Below are 13,906 nucleotides of genomic sequence, written 5' to 3' on the forward strand. Positions count from 1 at the left end.
AGTGATATCAAAACTGTCTTCCATCACGACACTCCTCAAGAAATGGATCTTTAACAACATCACTCAACTGATATCTCAACGACAGACACATTCTACCTATCTAGGTATTCAACATTTACGCAACCAACACAGTATTCGTTGTTGAGACCGAGCCATCGCAATGGCCTCCAATTCAGAACCCCAACGCGAGCAACATGAGCCAGTTGCCATTGTCGGCATGGGTATGCCCAATACCATTTTCTTCTACCCCTTCAAGCCACCCATAGAGAAAAGAAGGCCCTGCTAATCCTTCAACCAACGTATAGGATGCCGTTGGCCCGGCGGTAGCCACACTTCAGAACAGTTCTGGAACTTCCTCTGCAACAAGGTCGATGGCTGGAAAGAGTTTGACGACCCACGCTTCTCCTCCAAAGGCTTCCACCACCCAAACTCCGACCGCCCAGGAGGCTTTGCCATGAAGGGGGCATTCCTGGGTCGGGATGATGCTAGGCTGTTTGATCACAGCTTCTTTGGGATGACCCAACTAGAGGTGGAGACAATGGACCCTTCACAGAGAAAGCTGCTCGAGTGTGCTTATGAAGCCATTGAGAGTGCTGGCGAGTCGCTCGAGAGTATATCTGGGAAACGGACTGGTGTTTTTGTTGGCAACTTCTGCCTTGAGTAAGGATTTGACTTTTACCTTCCACGCTATAAGATACTAGACTGACTAGAATGAAGCCATTGGACACTGCAGTCACGAGACTGGGATAATCCGAGACCGTATGCCTTTGTGGGAGCAGGCACCAGCATTCTTGCCAACAGAATCAGTTACATCTTTAATCTCCAGGGACCAAGGTATGATCCACTGACCCACGCAATCTTGTGGTCTATTGCTAACATATTACTGCAACAGCTTGACCATTGACACAGCGTGTTCGAGCTCCATGTATGCCGTCCACTGTGCTGTCAACGCTATCCGTGCCGGAGATTGTGACTCTGCTATCGTGGCTGCAGGCAACTGGATAGCAGACCCTACGGTCCAAATAGCCCTCGATAAGCTTGGTGCTTTGTCTGCGTCGTCGAGATGCCACACCTTTGATGCCAGAGCCGAAGGCTATGCACGTGGAGAGGGGTGGGGAGCCATCTACCTGAAGAGACCCTCGACCGCTTTGGCGGATAACTCGCCTATCCGAGCTTTTATTCGAGGCAGTGCTGTGAACTCTAATGGTAGGACTGGTGGAATCACGAGGCCCAGTGCTCTCGGCCAAGAGACGGTGATTCGTGAAGCATATCGCAATGCTGGTGGCCTTCCGTTCAAGGACACCAGTTATTTCGAATGCCATGGAACAGGCACTTATGTGGGAGATCCAATCGAAGTGTAAGGATGATCTTCCAAACCATGAATTGTGTTGGTTGCTAACAGAATATTGCAAAAACAGTGCGGCCGTGGGCAGGGTCTTTGCCTCGGTGCGAGAGCCAAGGGACCCACTCCTTGTCGGATCAGTCAAGAGCAACGTGGGACACGGAGAAGGTGCAAGTGCTCTGGCGTCCATCATGAAAGTGGTGCTGGCTCTGGAGCGCGGTGCGATTCCGCCCGTTTACGACCTCCAGACACGCAACCCCAACATCGACTTTGACGCCGCCAATGTGCAGCCCGTCACGGAAGTTACACCGTGGCCCGAGGGAAAGATCCGACGTGCGTCTATCAACTCATTCGGATACGGTGGTGCCAATGCGCATTGCATCATCGACCATGTCACCAACGTCTGGCCGGATTATGTCGCTCCTGGCGTTTTCAACAAGAGCAGGGCGGTGACCAGCGGTCATACCAACGGCCATGCCAATGGGCATACAAACGGATCGACAAACGGTCACACAAATGGCAATGGCAATGGCACGTCAAATGGCCATCAGAACGGTTCTGTCCAACACAGTCCCGTCGTCAAGATCAAGACGACTGCCGTGCCCGGGGCCAGCACTCGCCAATCTGTTCTGCTGCCTCTCTCAGCGCACAATGAACAATCCCTCAAGCTCAACATCGAAGCCTTGGCCAAGGCTATTGACCAGTTCCCCTTGGCAGATGTCGCATACACACTCGGTAACCGTCGGTCTAAATTCGCCCAGCGATCCTTTGCCATTGTGGACAAGGATAATGTCGCCAACGACCTTCTCAGTGTAATCGACAAGAAGCCGACCAGAGCTCCGCTGCATACCGCCAGTCTTGGATTTATCTTCACTGGACAGGGTGCTCAGTGGCATGCTATGGGGTCGGACCTTTTCCAGTACCGCATCTTCCAAAACACCATCCAGCATCTTGACCATGTCCTCGGCACGCTCTCCAACGTCCCTGCGTGGTCGTTGTACGACATTCTCTCTGGAAACTGCGATCCCTCCTTGATCCAAACCGCCGAGGTCTCACAAGCTGCCTGCACGGCTGTTCAAGTCGCCCTTGTCGACCTTCTTGCTTCCTGGTCTATCCGTCCTTCAGGTGTGGCTGGGCACTCATCTGGAGAGATCGCTGCTGCCTATGCTTCTGGTCGGATCACTGCTGCCGAGGCCATAGTCGCTGCTTATCTCCGAGGCCAGGCTGTCTCCAGAAACAAGCAAACAGGTGCCATGTTGGCTGTCGGGCTTGGATTCGATGACGTTGTCAAATACCTCGACGGCAAAGAGGACGAGGTCAAGGTGGCTGCCATCAACTCCCCTGGTAGCGTGACCCTATCCGGAGAGGAGCCCACCGTCGACAGCATTTCGGCGGCCATGACAGCGGATAGTGTGTTTAACCGGAAGCTCAAGACCGGTGGCAATGCCTATCACTCACACCACATGATCCCCATCGGCCGTGAGTATGTCGAGCTCTTGACTGAGGGGACCGAGCACCTTCGTAAACTTGGCCTGGCCTCGTCCGATGATGCCGCCCGCTACCAGCCCACACTCTGGGTCTCCTCCGTAACTCCCGCGAAGAGCACATCCGGTCTCGGCAGTGATGATCTCGCTTCCTACTGGAGAGCCAACCTCGAGTCCCCAGTTCGTTTCTCAGAAGCGGTGGCAGGTCTGGTGCAGAACGCCGAGGGGGTTCCTATCCACGCTCTCGTCGAGATTGGACCTCATCCTGCGCTCAAAAGCCCTCTTGAGCAGATCCTGAAGGCAGCGGGTGTCAAGAATGTTGCGTATGCTGGGTCGACACTGAAGCGAGGAGAAGGCGCTCAGACATCGATGCTGCAACTTGCTGGCTCGCTCTTCGCTCTGAACAGTGAAGTGAACATTGCGGCCGTGAACGCGGTTGAATCTTCCCACGATGGGAAGGGAGATCTGGAGCATGGAGTTACCTGTGTTGACCTACCACCGTACCGGTATACCTACGGTGGTCTCAACTACCACGAGAGTCGGGCAAGCAAGGAGTATCGCTACCGATCTATTCTCCGACACGATCTTCTTGGATCCAAGATTGCGGGCAATGCCAAACTTCGACCACAGTGGCGAAACATTCTTCGTCTCAAGGACGTTCCCTGGCTCGGTGACCACAGGCTCTTACCTGATGCCGTTCTGCCTGGTGCAGGGTATCTGGCCATGGCCATCGAGGCTATTGCCCGTATTCACAACGAGCTGCCTTCCAATCCCCCCATCGAAGGCTTTGTGCTCGCCGACGTATCCATAAAGAAGAGTTTGGTCATTCCAGAAGACGATTACGGCGTTGAAGTCTTGACCAGCTTGGAACTTGTTGACGCGCAGACACCAGCGTGGGCCACCTTTTCCATCAGCTCCGTGGGCAGAGAAAGCGAAGAGTGGATGGAACACTGCACTGGTAGAATCAAGGTCGCTCTTGAGGGCTCAGATGACTCCGTGGAGAAGACTGCTGTTGCGCCCTCCACCCCAAGGGCTCTTGATGGGCGGGTTTGGTATGAGAAGTTTGCCGAAATTGGTCTCGGTTACGGAGAGACCTTTCATCCAATCTCTCATATCCGCAGTGATCCCACATCCAACGTCGCAGTGGCAACCCTCAACTTGCGGTCCACAGCCGGGCTTATCAAGGGTGGGGAGTCGGCCTATCCCTTGCACCCTGCTTCCCTTGATGGTGCCATTCAGTTGGGTCTGATCGCCTGCCACGCCGGCCGTTCTGAGGACGCCACCACGGCATTCGTGCCGGTCCAGCTTCCCCGGCTCTATCTGTCGAACAATATCAATGACTTGGCCGGAGACAAGTGCACCGTCGTGGCCCATGGCGAAAAGCGTGGTATTCGTGGTGCTCATCTTGACTTGCAGTTGCTCGGGCCTAATGGTGAAGTGATGCTTGATGCCGAGGGTCTTCGGTGCATCAGCTATTCCAGTGCAGCCAAGACCACCGAGGACAGAACCTTTAGCAGCCCCTTCACTCGGCTGGTATGGAGGCCTGACATCCGCACTCTGCGCAATGGTCGCGCTCGCGAGATGTACCCTCCCCCAAGGGATAACGTCAAGAAGGCACCATCGTGGGGTATCACCAACAAACTAGCCCACTTTGTCGTTTACAGCATGTACATGATGTACGGCACGCTCCCTGAGGATGACATGCCTAAGCCCTCAGGGGATGTTGGTCATTTCTTCGACTGGATCAAGCGAAAGGGACAAAACGACAACTCTGAACTCATGCAAGAAGCTCGGGAATATGCTAAGCAAGGTCTTCTTCTCAACAAGATCGATGAGCTTGTCAGCGAGGCCCCGGATGTCATTGAAGTTCAGGCTGCCAAGTTGCTCCATGACAGCATGGCCGACATTCTCTTTGAGCGCAGGACTGGTATTGATGTGCTCATCAGTGAAGGTCTCCTGACCCCATTGTACAAGGAGGGTCTCCTCATGACGGGTATCTATCCTCAACTTCACAATGTTCTCGCTGGTGTTGCTCATAGCAACAGCCATCTGCGTGTTTTGGAGATTGGTGGAGGTACAGGTGGCGCCACCCGGATTGCCATGAAGGCCTTCAATGGACCGAATGGTATCAAGTCTTACAAGGACTACACCTTCACCGACATCTCGGCCGGATTCTTGTCCGGAGCCCGCGAATCCATGGCCGACTTGCGGGATGTCAACTTTTCCGTGTTTGACATTGAGGTTGACCCTGTTGAGCAAGGATATGTTGAGAAGAGTTATGATCTTATCATCGCCTGTCAGGTGCTTCACGCCACCTCCAACATGAAGAGGACTTTGACCAACTGCCGAAGGCTTCTCAAGCCTGGCGGACAACTCGTTCTTGTTGAGACGACGGAGAACTTTATCGTTCCAGGTGTGGTGGTCGGTACCTTTACGGGCTACTGGAGCGGTATCCCTGACGGTCGAGTGGATGCGCCTTTCCAAAGCCTTGCATCTTGGGACCGGACTCTCAAAGAAGCTGGGTTTCAGGGGCTAGATGTTGTCTTGGACGACTTCCCCGAGCCTCACAACACAACGTCCGTCATTCTCTCTACTGTACCACCAGAGGAGTTTCCTGTCTCTGGAGAGGGCACTGTTCATGTTCTTCATTCGGGCAGCGAGGCACCTGCACTTCTTCAACACCTTGCTCAGGAGTTCCAAGGCCGCGGCATTACTGTCAAGCCCGGCACCTTTGACTGCATAGGCGAGCTTCCCTCAGAGTCTCGTGTGGTGGCCCTCTTCGACGATGGGCATCTCCTTCTCAACGCAAGCGAGGAGGACTTCAGCAGGTTTCAGCAACTGGTCAGGCAGTCGTCAAGTCTGGTGGCGATCACGAGCTCTGGAGTAGCCAAGGGGCTGAATCCAGATGCTGCTGTCATTCCGGGACTGCTCCGTGTGCTCCAGAACGAAAATCCCGGGGCTCAGTACATGTCTGTTGACATTGCGACCGACAATTTCACCATCGAAGCGGCAGAGGACCAGCAACACTTTGCCAAGTGCATCGCCGACTATGAGTCTGAGCTTTATGGCGCTACTCGGTCTCCGCCGCTGGACGACATTGAAGGCAACCCCAAGGATCGTGAGCTTTCCTGGCAAGACGGTTACTTTTCCGTCAGCCGTCATGTCCCTGATACAGGGTTCCACTCCCAGCATGGCCTGGATAGCAGGAAGTTCAAACCTGATACCATGCCTCTGGGCAGCCAGGGTGCGGTGAAGGCGACATTTGAGACTCCTGGTGTGATCAACTCATTGTGCTTCGAGCCATACAAGGAGATTCTTCAGCCTCTCCCAGCTGGCTTCATTGATGTTGCTGTTGCAGCTGTCGGTCTCAATGCTCGAGACCTCGACACTTGGACGGGTCGTTTGGACAGCGATCACTTTTCTTCAGAGTACTCGGGCGTCATCACTGCAGTCGGTGCCAACGTTGACGGCCTGAACGTCGGCGATCGTGTGTGTGGTTTGGGCAAAGGCCAGTTCGGAACTGCCACCCGCGTACCGGCTGCCTTTGCAAGCAAGGTTGAAGATGGAGATGATCTCATTCAGATGGCGTCCTTGCCGCTGTCTTCTGTGACAGCGGTCTATGTGCTGGATCACGTTGCTCATATTCGCAAAGGCCGGTCGATTTTGGTTCAGTCTGGTGCAAAAGATGTCGGACTTGCACTCATCTCTCTTGCCAATGCTAAGGGCGCTCATGTCTTCGCTACTGCAGAGACCAAAGAAGAAGCCAGGTTCATTGTTGAGAAATGCGGCTTGCTCGAGTCTCATGTCTTGGTTGGAGCCACAAGCCTGGCTGCTCTTCAACATGCGGCTCAGCTGACAGCTAGAGGAAAGTTCGACGTCATTGTCAGCACTGCATCGAGAGGCCATTACCTGGATTCGTATCTGCAGGTCTTGTCGTCAGTAGGTCATTTGGTGGAGCTGGATCCTCAGGCTGTCGACTCGACACAGTCTACCAGCATCAAAGCTTCCTATAGCTCAGTCGACATCTTTTCTGCTGTCGAGTCGGACCCAGAGCTTTGCCAGGAGCTCATGCAGGCTGCCAATGAGTACTATCGTCAAGGCATCGTCACTCTTCCTCCCAATGTGACGACCACCGATATCTCTCAACTCTCGACTGTCATTGGCGGTTTCAACAACCTCATTGGCAAGCTGGTGGTGAGATTTGACAACCCAAGCAGTTGGGTGCGAATGATTCCCGCTGCACCAGCTGTCACATTTGATCCTGATGCTGCCTACGTCATCACTGGCGCTCTCGGAGGTCTTGGTCAGTCTCTTGTTCGCTGGATGGGTGACAGAGGTGCCCGGCATCTGGTTCTTCTTTCTCGTCGTGATATCTCGACTGTGCCTGATGCTCAAAAACTGGTCAACACTCTCGCCAAGCGCGACATCCACGTCGAGTCTTTTGTGTGCGATGTGAGCAGCAAGGAGCAGGTCGACACTGTGATTCAACAAATCTCGGCTGAACGTCCCATCAAAGGTGTTGTTCACGCGGCGGTCTCCTATCTGGACCTCACCTTTGACAAACTCTCGGCATCAAGATGGAATGACGGTCTCTCAGCCAAGGTCCAAGGAACCAAGAATCTCCATGAGGCCACCTTGCCCATGCCGCTCGACTTCTTCGTCATGACCACCTCGGCCTTGTCTGTTTTTGCGTTTGCCACACAGGGTGCCTATACCGCTGCCAACAACTTCCAAGATGCATTTGCTCGGTATCGACGCAACCTCGGTCTCCCTGCCTCGACGGCCTCTTTCAGTTTGATCAAAGAGGTCACAGAAGTCGGCACCAGCGACCTCACGGTAGACCTCTTTGAGCGCAACAAGACCCTCACCTTGACAGAGTCGCAGTTCCTGACCATGTTTGAGCCAGCATTCCTCAACAACACGACACACACAACTGCTGGAGCGGCGGCCTGGTCTGGTAAGGACGATGATCCGTTGTCGGCAGCCAATGTGCACACCTACCTGGACCCAGCAGCCTTGATGACCAAGAAGCGACAAGACACCTCATCCTCCCAGGCAACACCAAAGTGGTACACCGATGCCCGCATCTCCCTCATGATGCGCGCCTTCCTTGATGCCCAACATCACGAGTCAGCCAGCTCCGGCGCGGCTCTTGATACAGAAGGATCAAAGAACACGCCTGCCTCAATTAGAAGGAACTTTGAGGCGGCGGTTGCGGGCGGTGACAAGGCTTCCACAGTGGAGTTTGTAGAGGATGCGATTACTCGCGTGGTGGCGGACATGTTGTTTGTTGATGTGGAGGGTATTGACCCGGCCAAGTCGGTGGCGGACTTGGGAGTGGATAGTCTGATTGCGGCGGAGTTGAGGAACTGGTTTTTGCAGGCGTTGGGGACCAGTATTAGTATGCTTGATTTGTTGGATCCGAGTGTGAGCATTAGTTCGAGGGCGGAGGGGATTACTGAGAAGGCGATTGAGGTGAAGGGGTGAAGGGGATGAGTTTGGGGATGGCGTTTTGGGGTGATACAGGGTTGGGGCGTTTGGTCTGCGATTTACCTTGAGGCGTTAATCCTTTTAGCATGATTGAATGATTAGATTGATACATGTTTTCACCAGGTGCTTGATTCTTCTATGCCACACACCTAGGTACCTATAGAGCATTCTGCCATGCTTTTAACTTCTACTTCTGATTCGAAACCCTGCAATCTCCCCAATTCCATGTTACTGATTCACTCGCAACCATGCCAACTATCTTCCTATCCGCTGTGTTTTGGGCTGACATGTCCTGCGTCAGGATCATCAACCCGTCAATTCTGGAACCGCGCTTAGAGCTCAGAGGGACCCTCAAGAGAACTCTTTTTCGCCACGCGGCTTCGAGGCGCATTTTCCGATCCTTCATCACGCAAAGCTGTTGCTGGCTGAATTTATTGTTCCCCCGGGTGCCATCTTCACACCATTTCAAGGTTTCATTCGCCAGTTCCAAGGCCCTGGCGGTTTGGCCATCCAGGTCGAGATAATAGACGAGATGGTCGGCCGCCAGAAGCATCTCGGAATGGTCAAGGCCCAGAACATCCACACCTGTTTGTAAAACATGGTGCAGAAGATCGAGTCCTTCTTCTCCTGTGTCCGGCCCTTCCATCAGGCTACTGGCCAGGTTACTCTGGCACTCCAAAACGAGTAGATCTTTGTTCCCGACCTGCTTCCCGGTCTTTTGGCAAACCTCGCGCCATAACAATATTGCCCCGGCCAGGTTTCCCGTTTCCTGCAGGATGTATGCTAGACTTGCCTTGTACTGCAGTGTATCCGTGTGATGCCTGCCAAGTACACGTTCACTCCTCTTGACCACGTCCGTCTGCATGACCACTGATCGATCTCTTTTGCAGGTGGTTACTAGTGCTGTGGCAAGGTGACTTTGGCTGCGCATGATATTCGGGTGGTCCTGTCCCAGAATATCCATACGCACTCTGAGCAAGTTCTCACCCAACTCAACCCCGTCGCCTACGTTTAGTTTTCGTACTCCGAGCAGCCATACTACCAAATCCATGGTAGACATTGTTTCCACATGACCCTCACCAAAGTGTTCTTTTTCCAGTGTCAAGCATTGTTGAAAGCAAGCTGTCCCTTCGTTGTAACCACCATTTACGACGTGATAGTATCCAACGTGGGTAAAGAAGCCGGGATCGTTCAATATCAATCTCTCTCCGTAAGCCAGCAGAGCTGCTCGTACACTTGTAGTTGAGAATAAGATCTACATGTGGCAAGAGTGATTGACTCAGTGTCCACCATTCGACATTAGAAACCTCCAGCCCTTTGGGAAAGCGCCGCTTAATTGAACGAAGAGCCGCGAATGCCCAGTTGTTCTCTTCATCAAGGCCGTCTGTTTTGAGCCACCACCTCGTGGCAATCTGGACCAAACGATGGGTGCTCAGGGTCTGCCTCGGTGGGTTGCCGTGGATATTAACCAAAGAATAAGCGCGTAGAATAGCCAACGCCTCCCTGGCATCATCTTCCGTGATTGTCTCTGCTTTCAGGCTGCCTTGATCATCACGGTAGTCGTAGTCAACATCCTGTACAAGTATAACATGAATGCTCTGGTTTTGAAAGAAGCTCACAAGGTAGAGCAATTTGGCGGCGTGCGGATTTTGTTTGGCGACTGCCCTGAACGAGATAGACCAGATTTTGGCGACTGACACAAGAGACTCCTCCTGACGTCCGTGATCTGTGAAGTCAAATGACAGGAGCTTGAGCTGCGTAGTATTGCTGCCGTGGTATTCCTCTAGATACTCGCCGATGGTTATCTCACGCGTCGAAATATATGCCAGCGCTTGGGTCAGTGCTAAGGGAATGTGCTCTAACGCTTCGACCAACTTTCTTATCACCTCATCATCCTGTGGGAGCCCTTCTTCCATTCGTGTTTTGACCAGTTTTGGGATTTTGATGAAGGCTCTCGGACTCGAATTGGTCACCCGCCTTGCAATGTCTTGTGATCTTGTTGTTGAAGAGCAACCTGCCGCGAGGCTTTCGCGGAATGCAACCCCATAGTGTCTTGTCACTGGAGACGTGGTCCTGGAAGAGGCTCTTTGGGTCGTCGACATTGTCAATGACCATGATCCAGGGGGTTTTGTATTGGTATTGTAGCCAGTCATGCACAATCATGACTTTGTCGCTGGTCGAGTCGCTCCGTTCAGTCAAACCGCAGTGGTTTGCAATGAGAGTAAATGACTCCTGGAGCCTGGTCGCTGTGGCGGCGTGGATCCAGAATACCGAAAGCTTTCCCCCCGCCCTGCAACAGTATTCCAACGCAATTTGGGATTTCCCGATACCCCCAAGACCACAAAGGGCAGCTTTGGGTTGGCTGCCCTCTTTGCCAGTGAACGCTTGGTCGAGATTTTCAACGATGGAATCTTTACCGACGAACGATGGATTTCGATCAAATGGAACGAGCCAGAAGGGATTTGAGTTGTTGTCATCGGGTGACGATTTTGACTCCCCAGAACCAATGAGCCAGACGACATGATGAAACTCCGGAACGTTGATGTGTTGCTTGATTACAGATTCAAGAGTGTCGATCTTTTTGTCGAGGACCAAGCTCACAAATGCCTTCTTCGTTTTCAGCCATCTGGAATCGGTGACCGACGGGAGAGCTTTCTCTAGCAATGCACTCAGCTCATCAGCTGCCTGAGAACACTCCTTGATGACAAGAACGAGACTAGCTGCCGTGGGAGGTTAAAAAACACCAGCGATGGCCGGGTCCTTGATTTTATCCAGTCCGCTCACAATGAGCGGGAGTTTCGCCTTGGCATGACGGAATGCTCGCGGGATTTCATCGAGGATGCCATGGAAGTCAGAGAGGCCTTTTATTGTTTTGGAACCCACTTCAATGAACTGGACAATCGCAGCTGCCAGGCCGACGGCTATCACTGGATCCATGTGTGTCAATGAAAAGATGATGACTGGAAGTTAAGTGTAGCTGCCAGGCCCAATGACCCTTCCCCCCCCCCCCTCCCCACCCTTCATCTGGAGGGGATTTCTAACACAAAACCTCCTCCAATCAGGTATATTGACGCTGATTACGTACCCTATCTTCCTGTAGAACCTTCGCTCCGGACTGTGACACTCTTTGTCTTCCATAGGTACCTAGTAATATTTCGGTACCACAGAAAAGGTCCTTCCTTGTGGCAAGTGTAGGTCTTCAATTATACATGTATTCTTGTTACTTTGCGCTTTATAATCAGTATCTATCACCTAAATGACTTATTTCCAAACACGCCTTACCGCTCGCATGGTCAATTCACCCGACCTGAACCTTTGCAATGTCTGTGCTCGCAGAAGTCCCGTCACTCGAAGCAGCCGCTTCTTCATCCTTCTTCTTCGCTACGCCTGGTTTCTTAATCGGCTTCCAATCAAGCACAAATGTGACAAGAAACGCACAACCGGCAGCAGCCACACTGATGTAGTATGTGTTCCTGAGGCCCAACACATATGCCGCAAGTACCCGTTCCACAGCTTCTGGACGCCCAATCCTTTCCAACACCTGTCGAATCTGCGATGCGCCACTGTTCAGAATAATCGCAGGGTCAATTCCTGGAGCATCCCGCAGCATGTTGGTGATCAACCCGTTCTGAAAGACAGTTTGCGACACGGCAATGAATACCGCTCCCCCGAATGCCTGGAAGAACTGGACACATGCCGTGGCTTGCGCGATCAGTTCTTGAGGTAGACAGTTTTGCACGACTACTATTGGCGCCTGGAAGCAGACACCGGTTCCGAATCCCATGATGATTTGGTATCCGAACCACTTTGCAAAGGGGGTGTCGATCCAAAACGTGGCAATCAGTGCAGCGCCAGTCGTGAGAAAGGCAGTTTCGACAAACATGACGATGTTGTATGATCCGATGGCCGTGACGATTATACCACTGAGTACAGACGATACGACCATGGCTATCAAGAAGGCGAGGAGCTTGATACCTGCCTCGACTGCATTGTTGCCCTGAACAGCTTGGAAATACAGTGCTGTGACCAGCTGTTAGTGAGTTGGGTACCTCGCCAAGACACCGAAAAGACTTACACAAATAATAGACCATCGGATAGAATGACGCGCCAAAGAACATGGCAAACATCATAGCCGCAAAGACGTTTCTGTTCCTGAAGAACCGCGGTGGAATGATCCCCTTGTCCTGCTGCCAAACCTCGACTCCCGCAAACACAGCACCTCCCACACTCGCCCCCACGAGAAGGCCAATGACTTTCGAATCACTCCACGGATACTCAAGCCCTCCCCATTGCAACGCCAAAAGCAGCATGATCACGCTGGGAAGCATGATTACCGTGCCTACCAGATCCAGCTGCAAAACCCTCACCATCCTCCCCTGCGCAGGCAAACCAGAATCAGGCTTCTTGACCCGGAGAAAGAAAATAATGACCGCCATCGCCACGCCTCCAATCGGGAGATTGATGTAGAAGCACCACCTCCAAGTCACCTTCTCGGCAAAAACACCGCCCAGCAACGGCCCGGCCACGCTTGATATCCCCCAAAGCGCACCAACCCCACCGAAAGCAGTCGGTCTTTTCCGGAGCGGCAGCAAGAGTCCAACGATGAAAAACGACCCGCTGAATATGCCTGCTGTACCCAACCCTGCGATCGCCCTGCCAACGATGAACACTGTCGAAGTCGGTGCCACGGCTGAGATCAGACTTCCCAGCTCAAAGAGAAAGACGGCGCTCAGGTAGGTGATTTTGATGTCGAAGAGTCGGTAGATTGTTCCGTAGAGGGGTTGAAGGGCGGTCATGGTGAGGAGGTAGGAGGCGCCATACCAGCCGATGTCGCGGGTGGAATCGAACTCGGACGTGATGGATCCCAAGGCTGGGGCGATAATGGTCTGATCGAGGGCGACGAGAAATATGGCGAGGCAGAGGGATAGGAGGACCAGCCAGAGTTTGAGGCCGTGAGGGAATTGTGACTCGTCATCTTCTGAGAGAGCATCGTTTTCGGTGGGTGTGGTAGTGTGTCCTGAGGCCTTCATGATGGCTGATGGAGCCAACTGTGGTCCATTGCTCCCGCTTTGGGGACCGGCGGTGAGGACGGTGGTATCTGGGGGAAGCTCATCCTGAAGAGGTTTTGCGGTGGCAGCCATGTTGGGCAGCGTGTGGTTGGCCAAGATGTATAAGCATAACAGATTTATTTGGTCATGGCGAGGTTAACTAAAGTAGGTCAGTTGACTAAACAAACACTACCGTGAGGCGGAGGGAAGGACACTAGGAAACAACCACTCCAGATCTGAGAGAATGGGCACCATAGTGTTTCTGGGCTCGCGTCTGTGTTGCGGCCCGCTCCACATTCACACCAGCGCATTCGAGTCTACGTCCAAGCTTCCCGGACAGCACCAATGGCAGAAGGGAACTCGAGCACATTCTCCATACCCTTTCCACGTCGACACTCTTAATAATCAACAAGCTTCTCTCACCCCTATGAAACATGGGGTGTTAGGTGTACACCATGCTTCGGCCGAAGGCATCCCTGGGTTTCGGCTTTAACCACGCCGCGAGTTTCTAATCTGTCAGGGGCAGCGTCCGCTAGGATCAC

General features: G+C 53.0%; 4 protein-coding genes across 4 annotated transcripts; 1 reads left to right on the forward strand and 3 right to left on the reverse strand.

Moving 5' to 3' along the window:
* The first annotated feature begins 45 nt into the window (after positions 1 to 45).
* On the forward strand, positions 46 to 8,470 carry QC762_610330 (Type I Iterative PKS). The gene is made up of 5 exons (XM_062892710.1): positions 46 to 221; positions 306 to 660; positions 718 to 834; positions 893 to 1,357; positions 1,419 to 8,470. The coding sequence occupies exons 1-5, from the start codon at positions 161 to 163 to the stop codon at positions 8,311 to 8,313; spliced, it is 7,893 nt and encodes a 2,630-aa protein (XP_062741320.1). The 5' UTR covers positions 46 to 160; the 3' UTR covers positions 8,314 to 8,470.
* A 33-nt stretch (positions 8,471 to 8,503) lies between these two features.
* QC762_610340 (uncharacterized protein) lies at positions 8,504 to 9,376 on the reverse strand (the record flags this gene model as incomplete). Its single annotated transcript, XM_062892711.1, has 1 exon — positions 8,504 to 9,376. One exon carries the CDS (start codon positions 9,374 to 9,376, stop codon positions 8,504 to 8,506), a length of 873 nt encoding a protein of 290 aa, XP_062741321.1.
* A 1,673-nt stretch (positions 9,377 to 11,049) lies between these two features.
* QC762_610345 (uncharacterized protein) lies at positions 11,050 to 11,253 on the reverse strand (the record flags this gene model as incomplete). The annotated part of the gene is made up of 1 exon (XM_062892712.1): positions 11,050 to 11,253. One exon carries the CDS (start codon positions 11,251 to 11,253, stop codon positions 11,050 to 11,052), a length of 204 nt encoding a protein of 67 aa, XP_062741322.1.
* A 361-nt stretch (positions 11,254 to 11,614) lies between these two features.
* Positions 11,615 to 13,713, reverse strand: QC762_610350 (uncharacterized protein; the record flags this gene model as incomplete). The annotated part of the gene is made up of 2 exons (XM_062892713.1): positions 12,392 to 13,713; positions 11,615 to 12,336 (listed from the first exon to the last, which is right to left on the reverse strand). The coding sequence occupies exons 1-2, from the start codon at positions 13,455 to 13,457 to the stop codon at positions 11,615 to 11,617; spliced, it is 1,788 nt and encodes a 595-aa protein (XP_062741323.1). The 5' UTR covers positions 13,458 to 13,713.
* Between the last annotated feature and the right edge of the window lie 193 nt (positions 13,714 to 13,906).

Source organism: Podospora pseudocomata, chromosome 6 (assembly GCF_035222375.1).
Source record: "Podospora pseudocomata strain CBS 415.72m chromosome 6, whole genome shotgun sequence".
NCBI classification, from domain to species: domain Eukaryota; kingdom Fungi; phylum Ascomycota; class Sordariomycetes; order Sordariales; family Podosporaceae; genus Podospora; species Podospora pseudocomata.

Bases quoted from the DNA above. Each gene is read 5' to 3' on its own strand.
- QC762_610330 (XM_062892710.1), top strand. From the start codon at position 161: ATGGCCTCCAATTCAGAACCCCAACGCGAGCAACATGAGCCAGTTGCC. The intron at 222-305 runs GTATGCCCAATA...ACCAACGTATAG, and splicing joins AGTTGCCATTGTCGGCATGG to GATGCCGTTGGCCCGGCGGT. The intron at 835-892 runs GTATGATCCACT...TTACTGCAACAG, and splicing joins TTTAATCTCCAGGGACCAAG to CTTGACCATTGACACAGCGT.